The sequence below is a fragment of the Haemorhous mexicanus genome, chromosome 2, assembly GCF_027477595.1.
Source record: "Haemorhous mexicanus isolate bHaeMex1 chromosome 2, bHaeMex1.pri, whole genome shotgun sequence".
Taxonomy (NCBI): Eukaryota; Metazoa; Chordata; class Aves; order Passeriformes; family Fringillidae; genus Haemorhous; species Haemorhous mexicanus.
In genome coordinates this window covers 71,724,593-71,745,431 of record NC_082342.1, presented here as the reverse complement: position 1 = coordinate 71,745,431, position 20,839 = coordinate 71,724,593, and the positions used below count along the sequence as shown (strand labels likewise).

The window sequence follows — 20,839 nt, the reverse complement described above, 5'->3', positions numbered from 1 at the left end:
TCCTTCTGATAATCAGACTGCCATAAAACTCTCAAAACCATGGGGGGTTTGTTTCCTTTGAATCAGAAAAGTCAGGAGAGAAATGGATGCTAATTAGGCAATAAAGGCATAAAATGTTTTGGAAATGGACTTCAGGATATGAGTCTACAGGAGCATGAAGAAGCTGTAGAAAGAACATGATCCGATCCCTTTTTGTTTTAGAAAAAAACCCTGCCATCTTTCAATATTAAAATTTTCATCTGGGTTAAAAAAAAAAAAAAAAAAAAAAAGACAAAAAAGAGAAAAATGAGAAATAAATTCACCCCTTCCAACAGTGATTTCTAGATCTCATGAAAGCTTGCTAGGGAGCAATTAGTGTGAGACTCAAAGGCATTGAAGACAGAAGAAGTGAGAGCCACAGAAGTATATGTAACATTTATGAAGCCACAGAAAATACTAGAAGCAAATTTGTGGGAGAAGCAACCTACAAGCAGTGAAAATGCTTCCAGAACATGTCAAGCAAGCCTACGATTGAATTTCCTAGTAAGTTTTTTTCCATCTCTAAAACCTATCTTTCAACCACAGTATCCTGAGCCTGTCAGGTATCAATGCCTGCTTTCTTATAAATGCAAATCCCCGTAATTTTTAGTTTGAGTTCTACATGCTGGGATGCAACCTGGGCTCTTCAAAGCTGGTATAACTGGGAAGGTTCCTCTCAAATGTGTAAAAACCAGTCTTTCACTATTATCACCATAAGCACCATCTTCTGAAACCATCCCAATATGGTCTTCATAATTGCTGTCTTCAGAAACTGAAGTGTTTATGTAAAACCTTTTCCACAGGTCAACACAAAACATCAGCTCTCTCAATTACTACCTTTAAGCTGCATTTTAACAATAACACTGGGTGAGCTCGATTTACAAGAATCCTCTTTCCTTTATTTTTGAAGACTTGTAGGAACTAGAAACAACTTCAAAAAACAGTAATGCACTACCAGTAAAACATAAATTACACACCACGTGAATACTCTGCATTTTTACATCCGGAAATAAAAAATGCATATAAAAACAAGAGTGCAAGAGTGCCTGCAGTTATGATTCAAGACAGCACTTAACCACAAAAATGAAATCTAGCTTATGGTTTTCTGTTTTGAATCTAATGGCTACTTCAGAGGCCACATAGACAATCAAACCACTGATCAAATAACTGTGCTGTCCTCCCCAGAATTATTTTGGTTTCATTTGAATTCTTTTTTGTATGCCTCACAGGAAAAAAATGTGCAGCAGTCTTATTCACAAGCCTAAATACCTGAGCTCGTCTGGGACAAAGGCAATTAATACTTTCTACAGTCATTTGATGTGGAAATGCACATTCTCAGCTTATGCAATAACTTATGGCAATTTAACCTAATCTTATGACCTCCAGCCAAGTTAACTACACTTATTCTCTAATGAGCTGCATGGGTGACCAGCAAAAACCAATGTTTTGTTGGCTCATCCCATTAAAACATATAAATAAAAGTACCTAGAGAAGTTTTGCATTCTACTCCTACTAAGAAACGAGGTAATTTTCCCTGATGTTGAGCTTGCATGTTTGTCATAAGGTGGGATCTTCATTTGTCGCAGGAATCATGCAAATGTCCCTGTCCACCCTGGATCTTTTAATATGAGACCAATGGCATTTGTGACAGGACTAAATAGCCTTGAGTGACATGAACAGCCTACAAGGTTGTTGTGATGAAGAAAGGTTGTTGTGATGAAGAAGGAATTCTTTGAAGTTGTTTGCCCACAGAAGGGTTTCTGATGCTAAATGGCTACAAAACTTAATCTAGTCTCTGGGCAGCAAATTTTCCAAACAGCACACAGAAAGTCTTTTACATTTCCTGTAAAAATTATGAAATACATTTCCCACCTCTACACCCAGCAATGTGATTTACAGCCAAAACATTGGCAAATCCCTCAGCTGAAGCCTGCAGAGAGATCTTTGCATCATCAGAGTTATTTTAATGCAACTGAGGCTTTGTTGTGGGTGGAGTGAAACAGGTCCTAAAAATACTTTAACTACACAGAACCTTTCCTACTTTGCCCATTCCCTAAGAAAGGGATATCGGAAGTGGCTTCTAAATGTTAAGATAGGACAGTGGCCTTTAAATAGAGACAAGTAACGCCACAGAGGTTTGTGCACAGGAGCCAGTGCTTGATACATCTGGGGATGATGAAGCTTGATTCAGTGACAGGATGACTGAAGTTACAGATCCAAATGACAGATTAGGTATCCTTTGTGGTCTAAGGTAACATAGAAATGGTACCATTTTGAACAAAAAATGAAAATGGAGCGAAAATTTTGAAAATTCTTTAAAAACAAAGATCACTTGGTTCATACACCAGATATTAGATTCAATGCCATTACTTACCAAGCCAGCTATTGGAGTTGGCAGACGATTGATCTTCTTAACGATGCCAGGTTTGATCTTGTTAATCAAACTAAAAAAAAGTTATATGATTTTCTGTTAAATATTTTACTGTACTTAAGCATGAGCATCAATGCTTATTAAGAAATACTTTGCATGGGGTCCTAACATAACATGATCTGAATGAGTTTAAGCTGAATCTATTAACACTCCCAAGAAGTGACAAGCAAGAACAGATTGTAGAAGCAGAAATGAAACAAGTCACACACAAAGAGGTTTCTGGGAACAGCAAAGCGAGAAAGAAAAGAAAATGCCTGAGGAGGCGTGGGCAGAAAAGGATCTGTGTTTCTACTACAAGGGTGGTGATGTTAATTGGATTCAGATTTCCTATTTATAGCTTTTCTTCTCATAAAGGTTCTGAGCAGATGTCAAAAATGTACCAGAATACTGATTTTCAGAGTTCAGTGTGATAGCACTAATATTCCTGCAAGGGTGAGAGATAAACTCAGTTTTCCCAATGCTACCAAGTCCAGTATGCTGTGTGCAGCAATCATTTTTGGCACACATTATTTACATGCACAAGTCATTTTCCATCTCAGTCAGAAGAGACTGTACCTGATTTCACTCTTCACATAAAATTCATAATTAAGCTAAGAAGATAGGACAAACACATCACTATTGAATACACATGCCCAAATGCATACCTTGTCCTGCAGTAAAGATGAGGCACAGGATTCCTTGCAAGTCTATACCCAGGTTTTCAATCATGGAGCCAGTGAATTATTGTGGATCACCAACTTACGCACTGGACCAGAGGGTCAGTGGAGAACAGGGACCCCAGGAGCCCTGCAGACTTCATCTGCCTCTGGACCTTTGAGGACTTTTTTTTACTTGCTATCACTTCTTGTTGCTGCCTCTCTGGCCTGACCCTTTATCCCACACAAAGCATCAGCAAGGCTTTGTGATCTACCCACACCACTGCAGAGACAAGACCTGGAGTTTAAACCTCTCTGTGGGGGAAAAGCGTCTTTTGCTCAAGCAGAAAATGTATTTGGGAAATAAACACAAAGAACAGTTGACTCCTGTACACTGGAATGAAGGATACATTTCTAAATATCTGCAAGGAAAAAAAAAAATTTAAAAAGAACTGCAGGTCCTGAGATTTTTCAATAACACCGAGTTATTTGGCAAACAAGACACATCTGATTACTTTTCCGATGCAAAAAAGTGATCTGTTGAGATGGAATAAAAAAAAAAAAAAGGCTTGAATTCCTCCCCTTTTTTTATTTTTAAATCTTCCAAATGCACCATTTTTGATTTATTTTACTGAAGAACATGAAGTAGCATGTGCCCAGAAAAATTTCAGTAAATTTCTTTCTCTAGTGTTTGCACACTAGAATTGGCAAAATGTAAAAGGCTTTATTTTGTCAACTACTCATCACTCAGCCAACACGTGCACTTAGTTTTTGAGTAGGACAAACAAACTGCATGCTATAGGAATATGTGGTGCAAGTAGAGGTCTTATCTGCTATGGTTTAAGTCAGATCTACAATTCACAGAGATAATATATCCACCTAAATTAGCCATGCCACAGGTGAACCAAGGAAATGGACTATCTAGTTTCTAGTTTGTCTCAATTATTTGAGATCTTGCACTATATTGTCATTGGCAAAAATGTGACATGCGAAAATTTTTGCCATCTGCTCTTTCCTGTTTCCACAGAATTTCTATGAAAATCACTCCTCCTTGGACTTAAGTATGTCAGATTTAAAATTAAGACGCAGGAGAACAGCTATTTTAGTGCAACATAATAAGGCATCTTTTGCATTAAAGAAAGCTGCATGCCTCCTAAGGCAAGCTGCTCACCAGAATGTCTTAGGTTGCAATGCAAGATGTGGCTGGCAGTGGGTATTCTTTTGCCACCTGTTAAAAACAGGTGGGGCAGTTTCTTTATCTTTTCCACAACCTGTCCCCCCTCTGGGAAATATCTTCTGTTAATGGGCCATTGATTCTCACTGATAAAATTACATCACCCCATTGTGAGATGCTCCATCCAGGGGGAGGAGCCAAGCATTCACACCTGGATATAATCTGAGATTTGGAACAACAAGACAACCTTTTCCCACACAATTCCCAGAGGAAGACCAGGCCCATCAACACCACCACTGGACCTTCAGAGGAAACTACACCCTTCTACAGGACCACTGCTTCAACAGAACCACACCTGTCATTGCAGGAGGACTGCAGCCACCATTTAATGGGACTGCTACCAACACCCTGACCCACAGGGTGTCAGATTGTATTCTGACTCTGTCAGTGTTGTTTTGTATTACTGCATTTTTTTCTCCTAATAAAGAACAGCTATTCCTGCTCCCATATCTTTACCTGTAAATTCAAAATTATAATAATTCAGAGGGAGGGGGGTTTACATTTTCCGTTTCAAGAGAGGCTCCTGCCTTCCTTAATAGACAGCTGTCTTTTCAAACCAAGACACTGAAAAAAATTGCAGGATTTTTTTTTTTGCATTATTAATAATTACAGATAAATTTAACTGACTTGCATTTTGCAGAGGGATCCTCATTCTATTGCCAAATAAGTGTCAACAACGAAGATATCAGAAGATTAGTATGTATCAGTTAATGGCCAATTCTTAAGCGTCTGAATACAATATATACATCACACTACACATATTCTTTCTCATTAAAAGTAGAAACTATTTTTATTACCACATTCACACTCATTAACATTTAATTACATAAGTAATGAAAATAAAGCATCCAGCTCTACAATATTATTGAAAATTAATTAACACCCCATATCACAGATAACTTTAGAAGCATCTAGCAAGATAAGACTGGAAGGCAAAGGGTCCAAAACAAAATAAAGTCAAGGACAGAAAACATGGTGATATTCACAGAAGGAAAAAATTATGTATAGGAAAAGAAGCTCAGAGAGCTGAACTTGCACAAATATTTTCTCAGAGTTAGTTTTGCTGAACTGATTTGAGAGCGGTTCTGAGATTTGTGGGTTTGAGTTTCTTTAAGGTTTGTTTGTTTTTGTTGTTGTTGTTTTTAGCATCCCAGGTGGCTCTCTAATGAGATTTCTCTTGTGCTGGTGCTCTAATGACACTTAAAACTGCTGTTCCTTAAAATACTAAGGGATAAGCACCACTTCCAGTCCTGGAAACCTGTTCCAGTAAGTACCAAGTCAATTACAGATATGTGGAGGAGACCTGTTGAGTGGACATTTTACACCTCTGACTCAGTCTAACAACGAAACCAGGCAAGTCCCATCATTGCCAAGCCTACAATATATAAGCACGGGGAAGCTTCTTACAGCAAGTGCTCCAAAATAAGCTGAGTGTAAAGTTCTGTGATAGGAATAGGTAGTTTCAGGATTTAGAAAATCAACACTAAAGGGCAGGGGGTGGAGGACATAAATCCAAACCCAAACAGCAACAGTGCTTATAGGGGTGACAGAGTGCTTTGATCCCAGCCACAGCCACACCACTTTGCAGAAGCTGAAAAGAAAGCCCAGTGATATCCTGGGCATTATAACTAAAACCAATATTATCAATCAACAACAGCATGATCCTCTCAGTATCACAAAAAGAAGTGTATGGGACAACACAAAGAACATATGGATCTGGAAAGAGTACATCCAAAAGCTGCTTTTACTTCCCATGACAAACAACAATTATTAAAAAAATAATTATTTATTACAAAATACTTTTGGTACTTCAAAAAAATAAAAATAAAAATTCAGAGGCCAGGAAGGACAGAGGCCAGCTGATGTTAACCTGAGGGGCTGTTATATAGGTAAGCCAATACTCACTCGCACAACAGGACTCCATTTTCTAGAGCTGCTCGAAAGTCCTCAGTTCCAAAGCTTTGCCTGGTAACTGCCTATAAGAATAAGAGTTGAGAGTTAGTTGGACACACAGACAAAATCAGCACTAGTAGGAAATTCTTAGTAGTAGGTAAAAACAAACCAACAAACCCTGATTTAACACTTAGTTCATACTATTATTTTCTTACATTAATTTCAAATAAGCAAGTATTTAAAAGCTAGTTCTTTATGCCTCAAAAGAAGTCAAATCCAACATCTTAAAATAGTTTCCTCTAGTGTAAGTCAATCTTCAGCTAAATCCTATGGGAATACTTATTATTTTCTGAAGCAACACCAGTCACATTGAAAGGCATAAAAGAAATTTCAAACAGAAATGCAAAAGAGAGAGAAAGTCTTTTATCTCCTACTTCATGTTACAGCGTGTATATCCATGATATCTAGCACAAACTATTTTAATGGTGGGGTTTTTTTGTGCCACTTGCACCTAAGGCAGTGTGACTAAAGAACCACTCCAAGTCTGCATTATCACGTGCACATCAATTCCCATTCCTTGGCAAGTGGCAGGAGTATACTAATGGAACTTGTTTGTACAGTCAGAGTGGAAAAGCAGTGAACAAGAACAACGTCTTAGAAAGGACTTAAGATACCCAAAACCAAAAGAATTGATTACAAGTTTTCAGCAAAGTAGTTTTCAAAAAATACCCCAAAATCCCAAAAAACAAAGCATTTGCTCAAACCTATACTCACTTGGAGTCACTACTAGATCCCACCCCTGTGCCTACATTCCCTGCAGGGACCAAATTTGGCAGATTTCTTTCAAACACCAGATTAATAACCCACACACAAGTCAAAAAAGGACTTTCATACAATTCTGCCATCAGTCCAAAAGAGAGGTTTTAGGCCAGCTGGGATCAGAAATCAAATACTAGGAATTGTATTTATTTGAGCTTAGAAGTCACCATGTTCAGCCACCAGCTAATTATGAGCCGGCCTCTGGGGATCCTGACCATCCTCAATCCTGTGCAGGAGCTCAGGCACACAGTTTAAAGTGCTGTGGAACCTGCATGCAACCAGAGCAAAGCTACTGGTTATCACTGTAAGTAAGGAAATTAGTACTAAAAAGAATGAGCTTTGCTTGGTAAAAAGAGTAAAGGACAGGATGACAGGATGAAGCTCTTTTAAGATCTGTAAAATTATTACATTATCACCCTATCGGGTTTTTTTAATTCCAAGAGGGATGCACACTAACCCCAGAAATCCTACAAATTAAGTAATTAGCTTTTACATGGGTTTTCTTTTCATTCAAATGCTGAAAGTTCAGTCTTCCTATTGAGAAGAAAATTAGATATTACAAAAATCTTTTGTGTTTAAGGTTTTTTCCTAAAATGTAACAGATAGTGACAGAAAATGAATGATGGCACACCAACTCAAGATAAGAAAAAAAATCAAAATTCAGGGAAAGAAGGGATGATAATGATTCCCCTAGGAGAATTGCACTTTATACAATATTCATATAACAACAGTCTGTTCCTACAGAAAACTAGAAGTTGCATCTTAGAAATATAATTGTCAATAAGCACTTAAAAACACAGAATCTGAAAACTACCCTTTTCTCATATATGGTATGATATTTTGTTTCCAATCCTATATATTTAGTAGTAATGATTTTGAGGAAGCTAGCCAATGTAACATAACAGCACGGAAACTTTAAGAATAAATATTTATGTTTCCTAGATTATAGGGAATATGAGGAATAGGAATACCTAGTTTAAAATTATGCCCTATATTCTTCAAGTTAGAAATTTAACATTTGCGTGTCATACATTAGAACTGTACTGTAATAAGGGCTGTAGATCAGGAGTCTAGCTTTACAGCTATGTTTCAAACTCCAGTCAATTCTTAAGAATCCTTAAATTGTTCTTCTTGTGGAGTTGTCACTGACATCTACCGGACTAAACAGTCAAAATGTTTGTGTTTTTGGAGAGTTTACTGGCAAGTCATGCATGCAATAGATGACAAGGTGCTCCCTTCAACAACAGTTGGGCCCTTCCCAAGCCTGCACTGTCTTCTAAACCCACAATCAACCTTCACAGTGAAATCCCTCCTTTTTTTTTTTTTTTTTTTTTAAGAGAAGGGGCCCTAGAATTAAGTAGCTAAGGCCCAAACCCCTCAAAAATCATTCAGAGGAAGACAAGGAACATGTGCCACTGAAGAACTGAAGACAAATTACACTTCAGAGCAGCCCCTCCAGAACACAAGAATGCCACACTGCAATGCATAATCCTGTTTCCTTGAACAGCAAGAGTCCAATTTGAGTACAAGGCTGTAAATGCCTCTATTAGACTTGCAGACCTCTTAAAACTACATTAGAAGACATTACACTGGAAGCATTTTGACTAAGCTATTTATGCAGCTGCTGCAGCAATCAACACTGATTTGCTACACAGGATGGAACTGTCAGACTGATCTTGTGACCCACTGATTTTGACAACTACGTGGCTTGTTGATATTAAAATAAAAGCATTGGTTCTGCCAAGTTAGGTTTCATTAATATTGACTTTCAAAGGATAACTAATAATTAAGTAATTAGGAGGTATTCTCAAAGAACAATTTAACACTGATGCATGAAACCAAAACATTTTCCAAGTTGCACAACAACTTGAATTTGTTGATGTCACAAAAGTAAGTGCTCCATTTTAAAATCTGTTTTTGTACAGAGACGGAGGACTTTTCTCATTATGGACTTTCACCTGGCTTATACCCAGTGCAGAGCTTCAAGCTCAGCTGTAAATATGATAGTCTACCAGGAAACAGGTATCATTAAAAAAATGCAAAGACACAGACTGCCTCAGAGTTCCCTGGAGGAACCTAAGTAAGACAAAGTGAATCCCACCCTAAGATATTACATCTTCAAACTATGTCTGTGATTTCTGAGTCACTGTTTGTTCATGAAAACTGCTTATACTGGGTGTGGTACTCTTATGTAACAGGCATAATTGATTTTGAACAATTTTTCAACCACTTAGCCATGTGAGCCACCAAACAATAAAGAAAATACCTTACAAGAGTGATTTCTACCCATTTTTGAACAACATCCCCTTCCAAATTATATGTCTCTTTTCCCTCCTCCATTCAGCTGAATATATTCTGCTTCTATCACTGCTCTTTCGATAGAATGAGAGCAATGACATAATTAAAGGCTATATAATAAAATCAAACTTATTTGCTGCTATAAAACAGTTTAATGTTGTTTTTCAAAGACAGCGTCCCCATATACTTGGGTAATTTGCAATTGCCAGGTCCAACCAATTTTCTTCAAAGAGTATGCATATCAAGGCTCTATTTAAATTTAGACATTTTAAAAATGCTTACACACACAGAGGGCTAGTTTATTTTCAGGTTTGCTGTGATTCCTGTAGCAGGAGACAAATCAAGAAGACATAACCAAAGATCAACCATTCTGAGCATGGCATGACATCAAAATCATCATGGACTGAACAAAAAGCACATAGCACAGAATATGCTGATTATATGCCCAAGTACCAAAATAGTCATTGAGTACATTTCTTTGGCTTGCTATCCTGTAGGCCAAATATAGCTGATCATAAGCCAGGGCTCCTTTGCCTTACAATCTACCCCAAGTTGAAAGATTCTTTCAGTGTTTATATATATTTAAAAAAAAAAAAAATACTAAGGGAGTTCATATCAAGTTGTTTCCATGGTTTACACAGGTTTGAATGGCTCTAGCAAAAAGGCAGCTCTACCACAGGCCAGTCGATGTTTACCACCACACGAAACTCCAAGCAAATGGACTGGTAGGTTTCTCAATTTATTTGCTGTGATGGAAACAGCCAAGCTAGACTCTCCCCAGCCAATGCAAGAATCCTACCACATCCCCAGGCATGCTGGCTGACCAGTTCCCCATCACAACAGCATTAGCTGCCCAGAGACAAGGAGGCAGTGCTGCACCACACCCAGCCTGCAATCTCAGCGATGCCTTGGCACAGGTACTCACCATACAGCCTGCTCTCTCTCTCCACCTCATTCAGAGCTCCTCTGCCACCCTGCCTTTAGACTGCAGCACCTCAAACCATGCAAGGTCCCTGTGCCTCAACCTGAGAGAAATGCTGCTTGCATCAGCTTGAAGCATACAGCTCCCTGATACAAGGATGTAGGTTAAGGAAGGAAGGAAGATGCAAGATACTGAACCACAGAGGATAGCAACTGCTTGAAGGATCTCATGGGCAAAAAGTTACTCAGAGGGCAATTAATCAGACACTGATTTATCAATTTCAGGTCCCCAGCATGGTCTGCAGCAAGGAAAGACAAATTTTGCATGTTGAAGAGAGGACTGGCTGTCTTCTGCAGGGAACTGGGACAGTGATGCAACAGTGATGCAATGGTGCCATCCCCAGTACAGAATTTTGGCGACACCTGCCAGTTCCTGTCACAATGCCTGCCTGAGCAGATCACCCCATGTACATACAAACGTCTGAATTCCTACCTTTCCAATGGCCTTTCTTCTCTCTACCCATTACCACAAATCTGGATCAGACTACATGGCAAATGGCTCTGTCTTTAAATAACCCCAGCATTGCATTCCTCCATTTACAGAACTCCTTTGGCTATAACTGCCTTCATGCAGTGGAGAATGGTACTGCTCCTGCAAGATGCATAGGAGATATATTGTCTACACCCCAGCCAACAAGCAAGCATGCAGGCAACTCCCAGTGTGCTGGCATCTGTACAGTGTGACCAGGTCTGGAAGTAGATTCACAACATGTTTTCAAGTAGTACTTTGAGTCCACTGCATTTTATATCCAGTTGTCAAAAGATGGTATATCTCAGCTTGACAGATTTTTCTTCTCCATCATGAAAGAAGGGCAACCTCAAAATCCAAAAAAGAAATACAAAAAGGCAGTAAGGATTTTTTCCCTCTCCTACATTTAGATGTACTACCCAATGTCCTCCCTACCCTTTTCATGGCTATTTGCAGTTCCATTTAAATGCCATGCAGTACATGAGCTTGTGTTTGAACAGCTTATGTGGTAGCTACCAGAAAATGCTGTCATTATGCTTTCAAGTAAATAGCTTGTGCTGCCTGGCATTTGCAGTCTTCCTGTACAGTCTTCTCCTCCCAATTTCTTAATTTCCTCCCTCTTCAAAAAAAAAAAAAAAGAAAAAAAAAAAGAAAGAAGAAAAACAACAAAAAAAAAAAAAAAAGAAAAACAAAACAAAAAGACCCCATAACATTTGCCTCAGTTTTCTCCTGTAGCAATTTTCTTTATCCAAATCCCTCCCAAAGGGCATAGGGTGGTAGGTAACCCATATTTAGAGGGTTGCTGTACACAGTCTTGAACACAAGTTGAAAAATCAGCCATTTGGGTAGAAAACTTTTGACGTTGCAGCAAGCAGCCCAACCATAGTGATGACTAGATTTCTCAAGGTCAATTAGTAGAAAACAGCAGCTAATTTTTGAGGTCAGCAGGATCTGTCTCCCTGACTTTTGAGCCCAAGAAATTGTACAGAAAGAATGGGCATTCACAGCTCCCATCCACAGGAAAATACTACTATTTCATTTCTGGTAGCAGCAGGGATGCCAGGCCCAAAGCAGGCAAGGTCACTGAGGAAAAAAAATGCTATTGTGGGAAAAATGCTGCTATCTTCCCTCCTGATCAACAAATTAATTCACAGTCCAACAAACTCCTGAGGGGTCAGTCAACAAGTGCTCAAGAAGCTCTCCCAGTCAGCTCTCCAGCAATGGAAGCCTGACACTGCCCAACCTAACCTACACAAGAGTCAAGAGCGAGACCTAGGTTTCTACAAAAAAAGCTCTTAATCTCAAATCCCCCCAGCTCACAGCTAAAATCCATGATAGGCATGCTGCCACTGAGGTAAAGAACTGGGATGGCTGGAGTAAGAAAAATATCTACAAATGAATGTGTTGTATAATCTAACTGAACAGAAAAAGTAAGAAGGGGGAAGGAGATGAGTATTTTTGCCATCGATCACTTATGCTGGACCCTGTGAATATTCCTCTTTATGTCCACAACACTAATGTTTTTCAGTTGGAATAATTTACTCTCTATGGCTCAATGAAAGGCTGTACTCCCCTGTTTGACCCCATACCCCAAATCCCTAGGCATCATTACATTTCAGAGAATGTAGAGATTTTTCAGTCTTCAGTCCAAACTGCCTTTGATAGGAAAACAGAACAGATATTTATATAAGGAAATGGTTCATTATTGAAAAAAAAGTCTTAACTGTTATTTTCTATCATCAACATAATGATGGGGTCCTATTGTGGTATGCCTTCTGGACAAACATACCAAGACTCCTGAAATAACACACGGCTACATTCTTACAAAAGATGAAGAAAAACAGCAAAGGGTGAGCAAGAAGGGAAAACATTACTGGCGTAGTAGGTGCGAAAAGTACAGAACTCTGCTCATCAGATGCTTATACTCTGTTTCAGCTTTTATGTCAAACCACATGTAGAAACACAACCTGAAGGCTGAAAGGAGAATTTTCCTTCCAATGGCTCACAGAGCGGCTGGCTTGGTGGAACAATGCTGCAGAGAGAGCAGGGATAAACATTTGGGATCAATCAACTCAGTCAAGCTTTTCCCCCACAAACAAGACCATCCCATAAAGGAAAACAAGATGAACAAGCCTACTGTTGTTTATCCTGATGGCTGTACTGAGAGGTGTCAAACTAGGAAACCCATCATACATTACTTTGTGTGACAAGAAAGCGTTACTGTATGTGCAGATATGGGCAGCATCGGCTAGATGGAGGTAGGTGTTCCAGTTACACAAAGCTTGCCAATGCAAAGTGAAATCTGAATGACTAGACATCTCTGAAAAACAGAAATCATTGACATTTTATTTTTAATTACATAGCTACGTCGGATTTCTTGGGAAACTATTAATTCTGCAAACACCATCTGAATGCACACAAGCTCTAAAGCTGCCACCTTAAGTGATGCATGTTGATTTCAACTTTAACCACACATTCAGTTTCTCATATGTATTTACAATTACTTCCACTTAAATAAAATTGGGCATTTATTCACCTTCCCAAAGCAACAGAAAACTAACATTAATATTTTAAAATTTTCCAGTTGAGCTCCCTACTAATTTAGTAGTTTGTGGTAAAAGAATGGTGGTATTGGGCCCCTAAACCATAAATGTTCCTTATTAAACAGAGAAAAGGACAAAGCATTCATGAAGAAAAAGACATCTAAACATTCTGTTCACCCCTGAAATAAGCAAAAAGCAACCCCTGAATTCCATAAGTATGTAAAAACCAGCTTTATTGAAAGTTGTCTTTTTCAATTAATTCACAGTAAAACAGTGGTGTACTAGACTTCAGCGCTTCTTTCTGACAGAGAAAGTAGTTAAACAAACCCTGGGAACAAGAATTATGAAGGAATGGTTTCCAGAAAAGTCATCAACTGAGATAACAGAAGAAATTACAAGGAGAAATTGAACTTTCACTACTTAGATATCTGTTAATGACCATGTTTTATAATATATGTGCTGTCATGCTAGCCAGATTTTGAACTTGCCCATTGTAAAAGTCATTCACCATTTCTTTATTATTTCTGAGACATCTACATATTCAGCACCGCACTGGTTCTTATCTGACCTCAAGCTGTTAATACCTTTCTAAGTTGGGGGATAAGCAATCAAGAGACAAATCCATTCATAGCTGTTGCAGCTGGATAAATGAATACATGCATAGCTACATCCTGTGTAGTGTCCACCAGGGCCATAAAAAAAGCTTGTCCTGGACAGAATATCAGTATGTTCTCAATATCTCCCTCCAGACTTAGGATGCACAAGGCTTTGTATGGCTGGCTGAGCAGTCCAGTCACAGGAGACAGCCATGATTTTCCTGCTATCCTGAAACCACATCAGAGCCCCCATTCCCACTCTCTTCTTCATGCCCATGTGAAGAGTCTGCATTTATGAAGCGTCCTGCAATCATCCAGGCTATTTGTGCTTCAGGATAGTACTAAATATATATTAAAGAAACCCAATCCCATCTCCATCTAACTCCCTCACACACATCCCCCCACCTCTCCCCCTCCCCAGAAATAAGTATATCAGATGAAACAGGGGGGCAAGCATCAGAGAAGGGCTGGAGCCACAGCATGCTGGAGGTAAGAAAAGGACAACATTCGGATTTTATGCAGATCCTTGAGAGGCTTGGCATACCCAAAGACCCAGTGATTCAGTGCCCTGGCACCCAGGCAGTATGTGACCAATGGGACAGGGAGTCACCTGCCTTCATGAAGAACTTCAAGTTCAGACAGAAATAGTAAAATATTCTGCCCCAAAAGCAAAATTTGTCTGTCTAATTTCTTTTGCTAAAGGAGGGAGAAAAAAGGCCTATGACAACTGCAGCAGTTTTCTTTCAGGGGAACAAGAAAAAAAAAAGTCTGTAAAAGCTTCAATGCAAATAGAGGCATTACTTGGAATATTAACAGATAAAACATTATGATAATAAAAATCATATTTGTCTAAGGCAAACATAAAAAAAGGGCTAAAGCAAATATCAGCTTAGACTTTTTTGCTGTAGATGTAATAAAATAACATTTGTCTAACATTTTAATATATTATTTTATATTTAGTATTTTAAGTAATGTCTCCATTTCACTGCAATTGAATTTCTAAATATTTGGTATTGCTCATTTAGAACAAAAGATAAATGCAAACTATAAAACGCCTTGGGATATTTGTATTTTCTAAGTTCAGTTTTACTACTATTATAATTCCAGGTTGCAGTCTATGCTGTAAATTTCAATACAGGCTCTCAATCCACTGGCATCTATTTTTACAGGAAGAACCTTAAAGAAAACAATATCTTCACTTACGCTGATTAAGAAAAACATGCTAAAACTCTGGTGCTATCTGCAAGCAGGTCCCTGCTGGGATTATTTATATAAATGGCAGAGACATACAGAGATACCAGGTGAAATGGCCAAGAGCAGAGCATGCTTCTGCCCCAGATTACAGCTGTCTCTTACAAATTTACTGCCTTGATCCTGGGTGCATTCAATACTTTGATTTTTCATATATTTTAAATACTTCTCCATGCTTCTTCAAAGACCAGCACTGAGCAAACCAGAGAGCTAACCACAAGGTCTTGAAATGACATTCAGCAGGAGGAGGAAAAAAGGCATTAGATAAAAGAAAATGCACACAAAGGGGAAATCCTTTAGATACAATTGTTTTCCCATGTTTAGCAAGGTTATTCATGCATGAAAGTAGTTTCTTGCTACTACTAGAGATGTGTCAATCCTTTCAAAATTTTCAGCCTTTACTGTAAGCAGTACTTTGAGCAGCCTACATACCGAGATATGCATTGAGTCCACTTCAGCCCAAAGCATTCTCTCCCAACACTCCCCCCTCTCTCTCTCACTATACCCATTTGCTTCCACATGGGGTTCAGGGAACCAACAGTGTTCTCTGCTCATCTTCCCTCCTGCCCCCACATGCCCTGACTTTCATAGCTCTCTCTACTACACACACTGGTTTCCAAGCCGTTCCACCAGGTTCTCTTAGCTCATTAACAAGGAAACAGATGGACAGCGAAAAAAGAAATTGTGCGGAAACGAACATTTAACAGGGTCAAAGACACCATAAAGGCATTTAGTGGCATGTACAGACCCTGGAAAAGTAGTCACAACATCACTCCCCAGTAAGCTATGGCACTTGGCATTAACTGCAGATCTTCAACAATGCAGCTCGGAAATTTCAATATTATCTAGCAGCAGTTATGTAGAAATAAACAATCAGGTGGAAGTCACTGAAATTAATGCTGACTTCAGATGGAGAAATACTACACTCTTCTCTGGAATTTGAATAACTCGGGGGGAAGGGTTAGCTTAAAAGGACTTCACTGATCTGACCTGTCTAAATAAAAATAAAAGCAAGATGGCAAAGCTCCTGGTTGGTAGCTGAGGGCTTTCTTAACTACATTTACATTTTATAATATGATAGCAGGTAAGCACTGAGAGAAGCTACATAGAACAGTGACACCAAGGGGAAAGAAAAAAAAAACAATTCAGGGTTTTCCTAGCTGTTTTTTAGAAACTTTTAAAACATGGAGTTGAAAGGAATATAAGGACATACAACTAATTATATCGGGCTATTTGGAAAGCATTGTGCATGGACCAGGTCACTACACCAGGAGCAAGCCTTTCAAATTCTCCCCTTCCCAAGGGTCGTGGGGATGATGCCCTCCAGGCGCGAGCTCCTGTATACCTGCAGAGGCCATTGCCGCTGCTGCACAGCACCATCTAATGGGAGACATCCCGTACGACACATGACCACAGGCTCTGTGCTTCTGTGCAGCCCTTCTTGGCAGGAGATGAGAGAAATCGCCTCTGGCACAGAAATTAAATAATTGCAGTCAGAGGAGGAAGAATGGCTGTGGAGGAAATTGAAGTCCAAGGGAGCCACAAAAGGATGGCGTGCATTTGAAATGATGACAGAAGAACAACTAGATGAGGCAGAGTATCAGTCTGGGCAAAGAAATAAAGAAGTTTAGGCTCAGTAAGTTTTGCTGACCAATGTTTTTCACTGATTAGGTGTTTGCAGAGTTCCAAAATATGAATGCTGCCCTTTCAGAGCATTTAAATAAAAGGGAGTATTTGGTGAACAAGTAGCAAGATGGTCAAGTGTTTTTGTACTTTGAGAACTCTGAAATGAATATGTTCTTGGGCTTGAACACACAACTTTCAGCTTTTCAGAGGATCCTGTTGTAGCTACACCTCCTTCAAGACCCTTCCATCATCTCACAGCAGGCACAGTGCCACCCTGAACAGTAACCACACTTTATTCATAATTATAGATATATCTCCTCACCCCTCTCAAAAAAAAAAAAAAATCAAACTCCTTCACTGTTTGAGATATATTTGCCTTTACAAAAAATCCAAGGTTCAGAAAAGCAGAAATGAGGGATGAGGTTACTAACAACCTCAAAAGCAGGACTTCACCCTATTTAACAATTTAACATGACTTGTAAAGGTCCCTCTTTAAGCACCACATTTCTCTGTCACATGTCCTTTCTATCTGAACATTTTGGTGAAGCTGATGGAGTATTTATTAAGCCAAGCATTACTAGCCAACTCTTATTCTCCAGGGATCTCCGAAGCATGGTTTGCAAAACCACAGACAGCAGATGCACAGTCAGCTGCCAGTCACACGCAGCCCCACGCAGGAATAATTGCTGCACTACAATTAAAGAATTAAGGTGAAGAGCACAGAGGTCCAGAAGGGAAGCACTGCTGCTCTTCCAAACCCTTTTAACACTTCCCCCTTCCCATTCCCCTTTCTTTTTCAACACCATCACTCATCACTCCACTTCTGATCCAGGGTGAGCATTGCACATGACCCAGGCGTTACTCAACCACCTCCAGCATGACACTTCCTCCAGCCATTTCACTGCTCCTCTGCAAATGCAGCATTATTTATTTCATTATTTGAGGAGCCAAACTGGTTTGACAGAGTGCTTGCCTCCTTGCCTGGGTGTGCAGAGGAACCCAAGATAAGATTGACTATCACAGCAGCTACGCAGAGTTGCTACGTACACTGCCCAGAGGTAGGATTTAATTACTAGTCAAAAGCAGCCTATCTCCCCCTGATTACATAAGAAAATTATAATTTGCTTGTATTTATTATGACATCCTTGCAGAAATGTTCACGACTCTTTGTAAACAATTCCATATTCTGCAAGGGAGAGGCAAAAATTTACATCACAGTCTCCATATCCAACTCATTAAACATTTAAAATGTGAATCCTTGATATCCACCTTTTTATATCATTAGAAAATTCAGTGTTGATGAATTTTTTTTTTTTGTTCTCATTCAGAGGAAAACACGTCAGCAGTGTACTAAACAATTTATCTGCATATGGCAAATACATCCTTTCTCAAAGACACACTGTGAACTTAAGTCCTGTGTAGAAAAAAAGTGTTCAATAAGCAGTGGGCTGGTTCACATACATTCACATAATGTCCCCTAATGATACATCTACACTGATTAAAAAAGCTCCACAAAACACACACAAAAAAGCTCTGACACACAGGTAGGCAAATTGCACTAGAAAACATATCCAGAGCTATAAAAACAGTCTTCAAAGACTACTCTTCTACACATTTAGTATGTTTGTACCTTGAATCTTCTTTTCAGATTATGAACAGATGCATGTTCTTTGGGCATTTTTTGTCTTTAGCTTAACTTATTTTGTCTTTAAAAATAACAAGGCATTAAATGGAGAAATACCATCAGTAATCCATACAGTTTTTTCATACACAGAATTATCTATGCCCTGGAAGACAGAGATTTTCTTCTACCATAGGCAAGATGCCTCAAGCATTTCGGGTTTGAGCCACAATGGTTTCTGTGACCAGCTGTCTTCCAGGGCATGCAGACTCCAGGAATGTCTGAAACTTTGCCTAGCAACAGACAAAGCACAGACTGTCCCCAGTTTAAACATTTTACTCCATACATGTTGCATGAAGTTATGCCAATTTCTGGTGCTTGATCTAGTAAGTGGTGAGGATTTTTACATGAAAGTTTTTACTCTTTTATTTGAAGCTCATAAAGATGTTTCTCCTACCATAAAAAAAAAACAAGCCTGGGAAGTGCTTTTAACATGAGGTCCACTGTTTTATCAAAGCAGAATGATGTCTCTGTGGATTTTTTAATTCAAAATTCCAGAGAGAAAGGAATGATACTTCGTAGCACTGATGCTATTTCCAATGCAAGATTTAATTCTGGTTTTGGGGGCATCACAAAACCATGTCTTTTATTGGTCATACATACTCAGATCATTTGTTAGAACAAGAAGTTGGATATAATTTCAACTTGAAGCATCCAAACATGACTTGCACAGCATTTAAAGACTAACAAAGGAATTATCCCACTGAGTTAAACTATTTGTCCATCCCATCCTCATCCTGACAGTGACACGTAGCAGGTATGTCAGCACATTTGCAGGGTGGGGAGGGAGGACACCAGTACTTTCATATTTAGAGCAGAGGTGTTCTAGCCTTCTCTATAATTAAATAGTAAAAATCACAGATAGGGAGAGCAACACATCTTTTCATAAACACTCCTCTTGCATCAGAAATCATTACAGAAAGGAGAAATGTCACCCACCACTTCCTCCTGTGCCTATATAACCAGCTTTTTAAAATACTTGGTTGCTTAAAGATTTTTGTTTGCACTATACAACATATGGAGATGCACAGCCAGAAGAACTTGAACACAAGTCTAACTTGTGATAAGTCCAAGGTGATAAATGTATGCAATGCCTTTTTAATTAAGGCATATACCCATGAATATCCCACTAAAAACTCATGCATCTTATGCAGGACAGTATTCTCCAGGCCTGGTGCCTCAGACTGAGAGCCTGGGTTGATATCAAGTGGGAATTCATACACCAGCTGGGAGTCACTGCAAGACTGATCTCATATCTCTTGACATATTCTGACCTCTGCTGTTATACAGTGGAATTTATTTTGACAATTTTTTTATTTAAAACACTGACTACAGCTGAATTAGAACTTTCAATATCTGCAATTATCCAGGGAAAAGAAATGATGGGAAAATCACTTTTATTTTACACCATGAAACAAAAAAAAAGTTTCCACACTTTTTCCCTCCCCCTCATGTTTCTACTATCCTGTCATTTATTGTAACCTGCATCATTTGACTATTACATAAATACACATACTTTGGTGGTTTTTTGGGATCTAGACACTCTGAATGCTCCCAATCATCTCTCTGAAAATGAATTGTTTTAGGCTTTGGTAACAGATACCAGCAAAAACACCCAGCACATACCAAAACAGAGACTTCCACTAAACAGAAATTTTTCATACTAATTTTAGACAGCACTTTTTCTTTCCAGTGCCAGTTGCACTTTCACCACGAAAATACTCTACAGTACCCTAGCAAACTCTAAATTATGTACACGTTTAGATCTCTACACTGGGTGTTGACAGTATTTCTTTCCTGTCTATAGGAAAAAAAAATCATATTTTAAATATGCCATACATAAACATTAGGGAAAAATGTGAATGTGAATGAAGGATGGAATATTGGCTGGCAAACTTTTGAAAGCAGCAAAACATCACTTTTTAAGTTACAGGTGCACTTTGAGGGGAAAAGAAGAAAGAGAGGGTGTCCATCATGATTCTCTGCTTCCAAACTTCTTTCTCTTTGGATAAGAAGTCTCCTCTCAGACCTTATCTTGAAGATGAACATTTGAACCTGAACTGTACTTATCACAAATGCTCAAAGAACATTTCCTCTCCTTTTCCTATCTTAACACCTGTCACACTTCAAAATAAAATTGCATGTGCAGCTTATATGATTTCCACCAGACTTGCTGATTCCCCATGGCTCAAGAGATGATAAAGTACTTAGTCTGAACTCATACTGCTTATAAATATTTGATCATCTCCCAGTCAGAATACTCTTTTGATTAAGGAATAGAAAGACAGCAACACAGTGCAAAATGTGTGTTTCAGCACTAAATGCTAATTTTATCTTTATGTCTAACTAGGGAAGAGACCCTAA

The 20,839-nt window shown here is 38.8% G+C and overlaps 1 protein-coding gene across 3 annotated transcripts in view; it reads right to left on the bottom strand.

The window, feature by feature from the left end:
• Positions 1–20,839, bottom strand: part of LMO7 (LIM domain 7) — a 132,117-nt gene that overhangs the window by 90,730 nt on the left and 20,548 nt on the right. For all 3 annotated transcript variants that reach the window (XM_059839159.1, XM_059839156.1, XM_059839158.1), the window contains exons 2-3: positions 6,224–6,294; positions 2,393–2,462 (exon numbers count right to left, since the gene is read on the bottom strand). In XM_059839159.1, the coding sequence (XP_059695142.1) occupies positions 2,393–2,462; positions 6,224–6,294 (141 nt within the window). The remainder of the gene's footprint in view (positions 1–2,392; positions 2,463–6,223; positions 6,295–20,839) is intronic.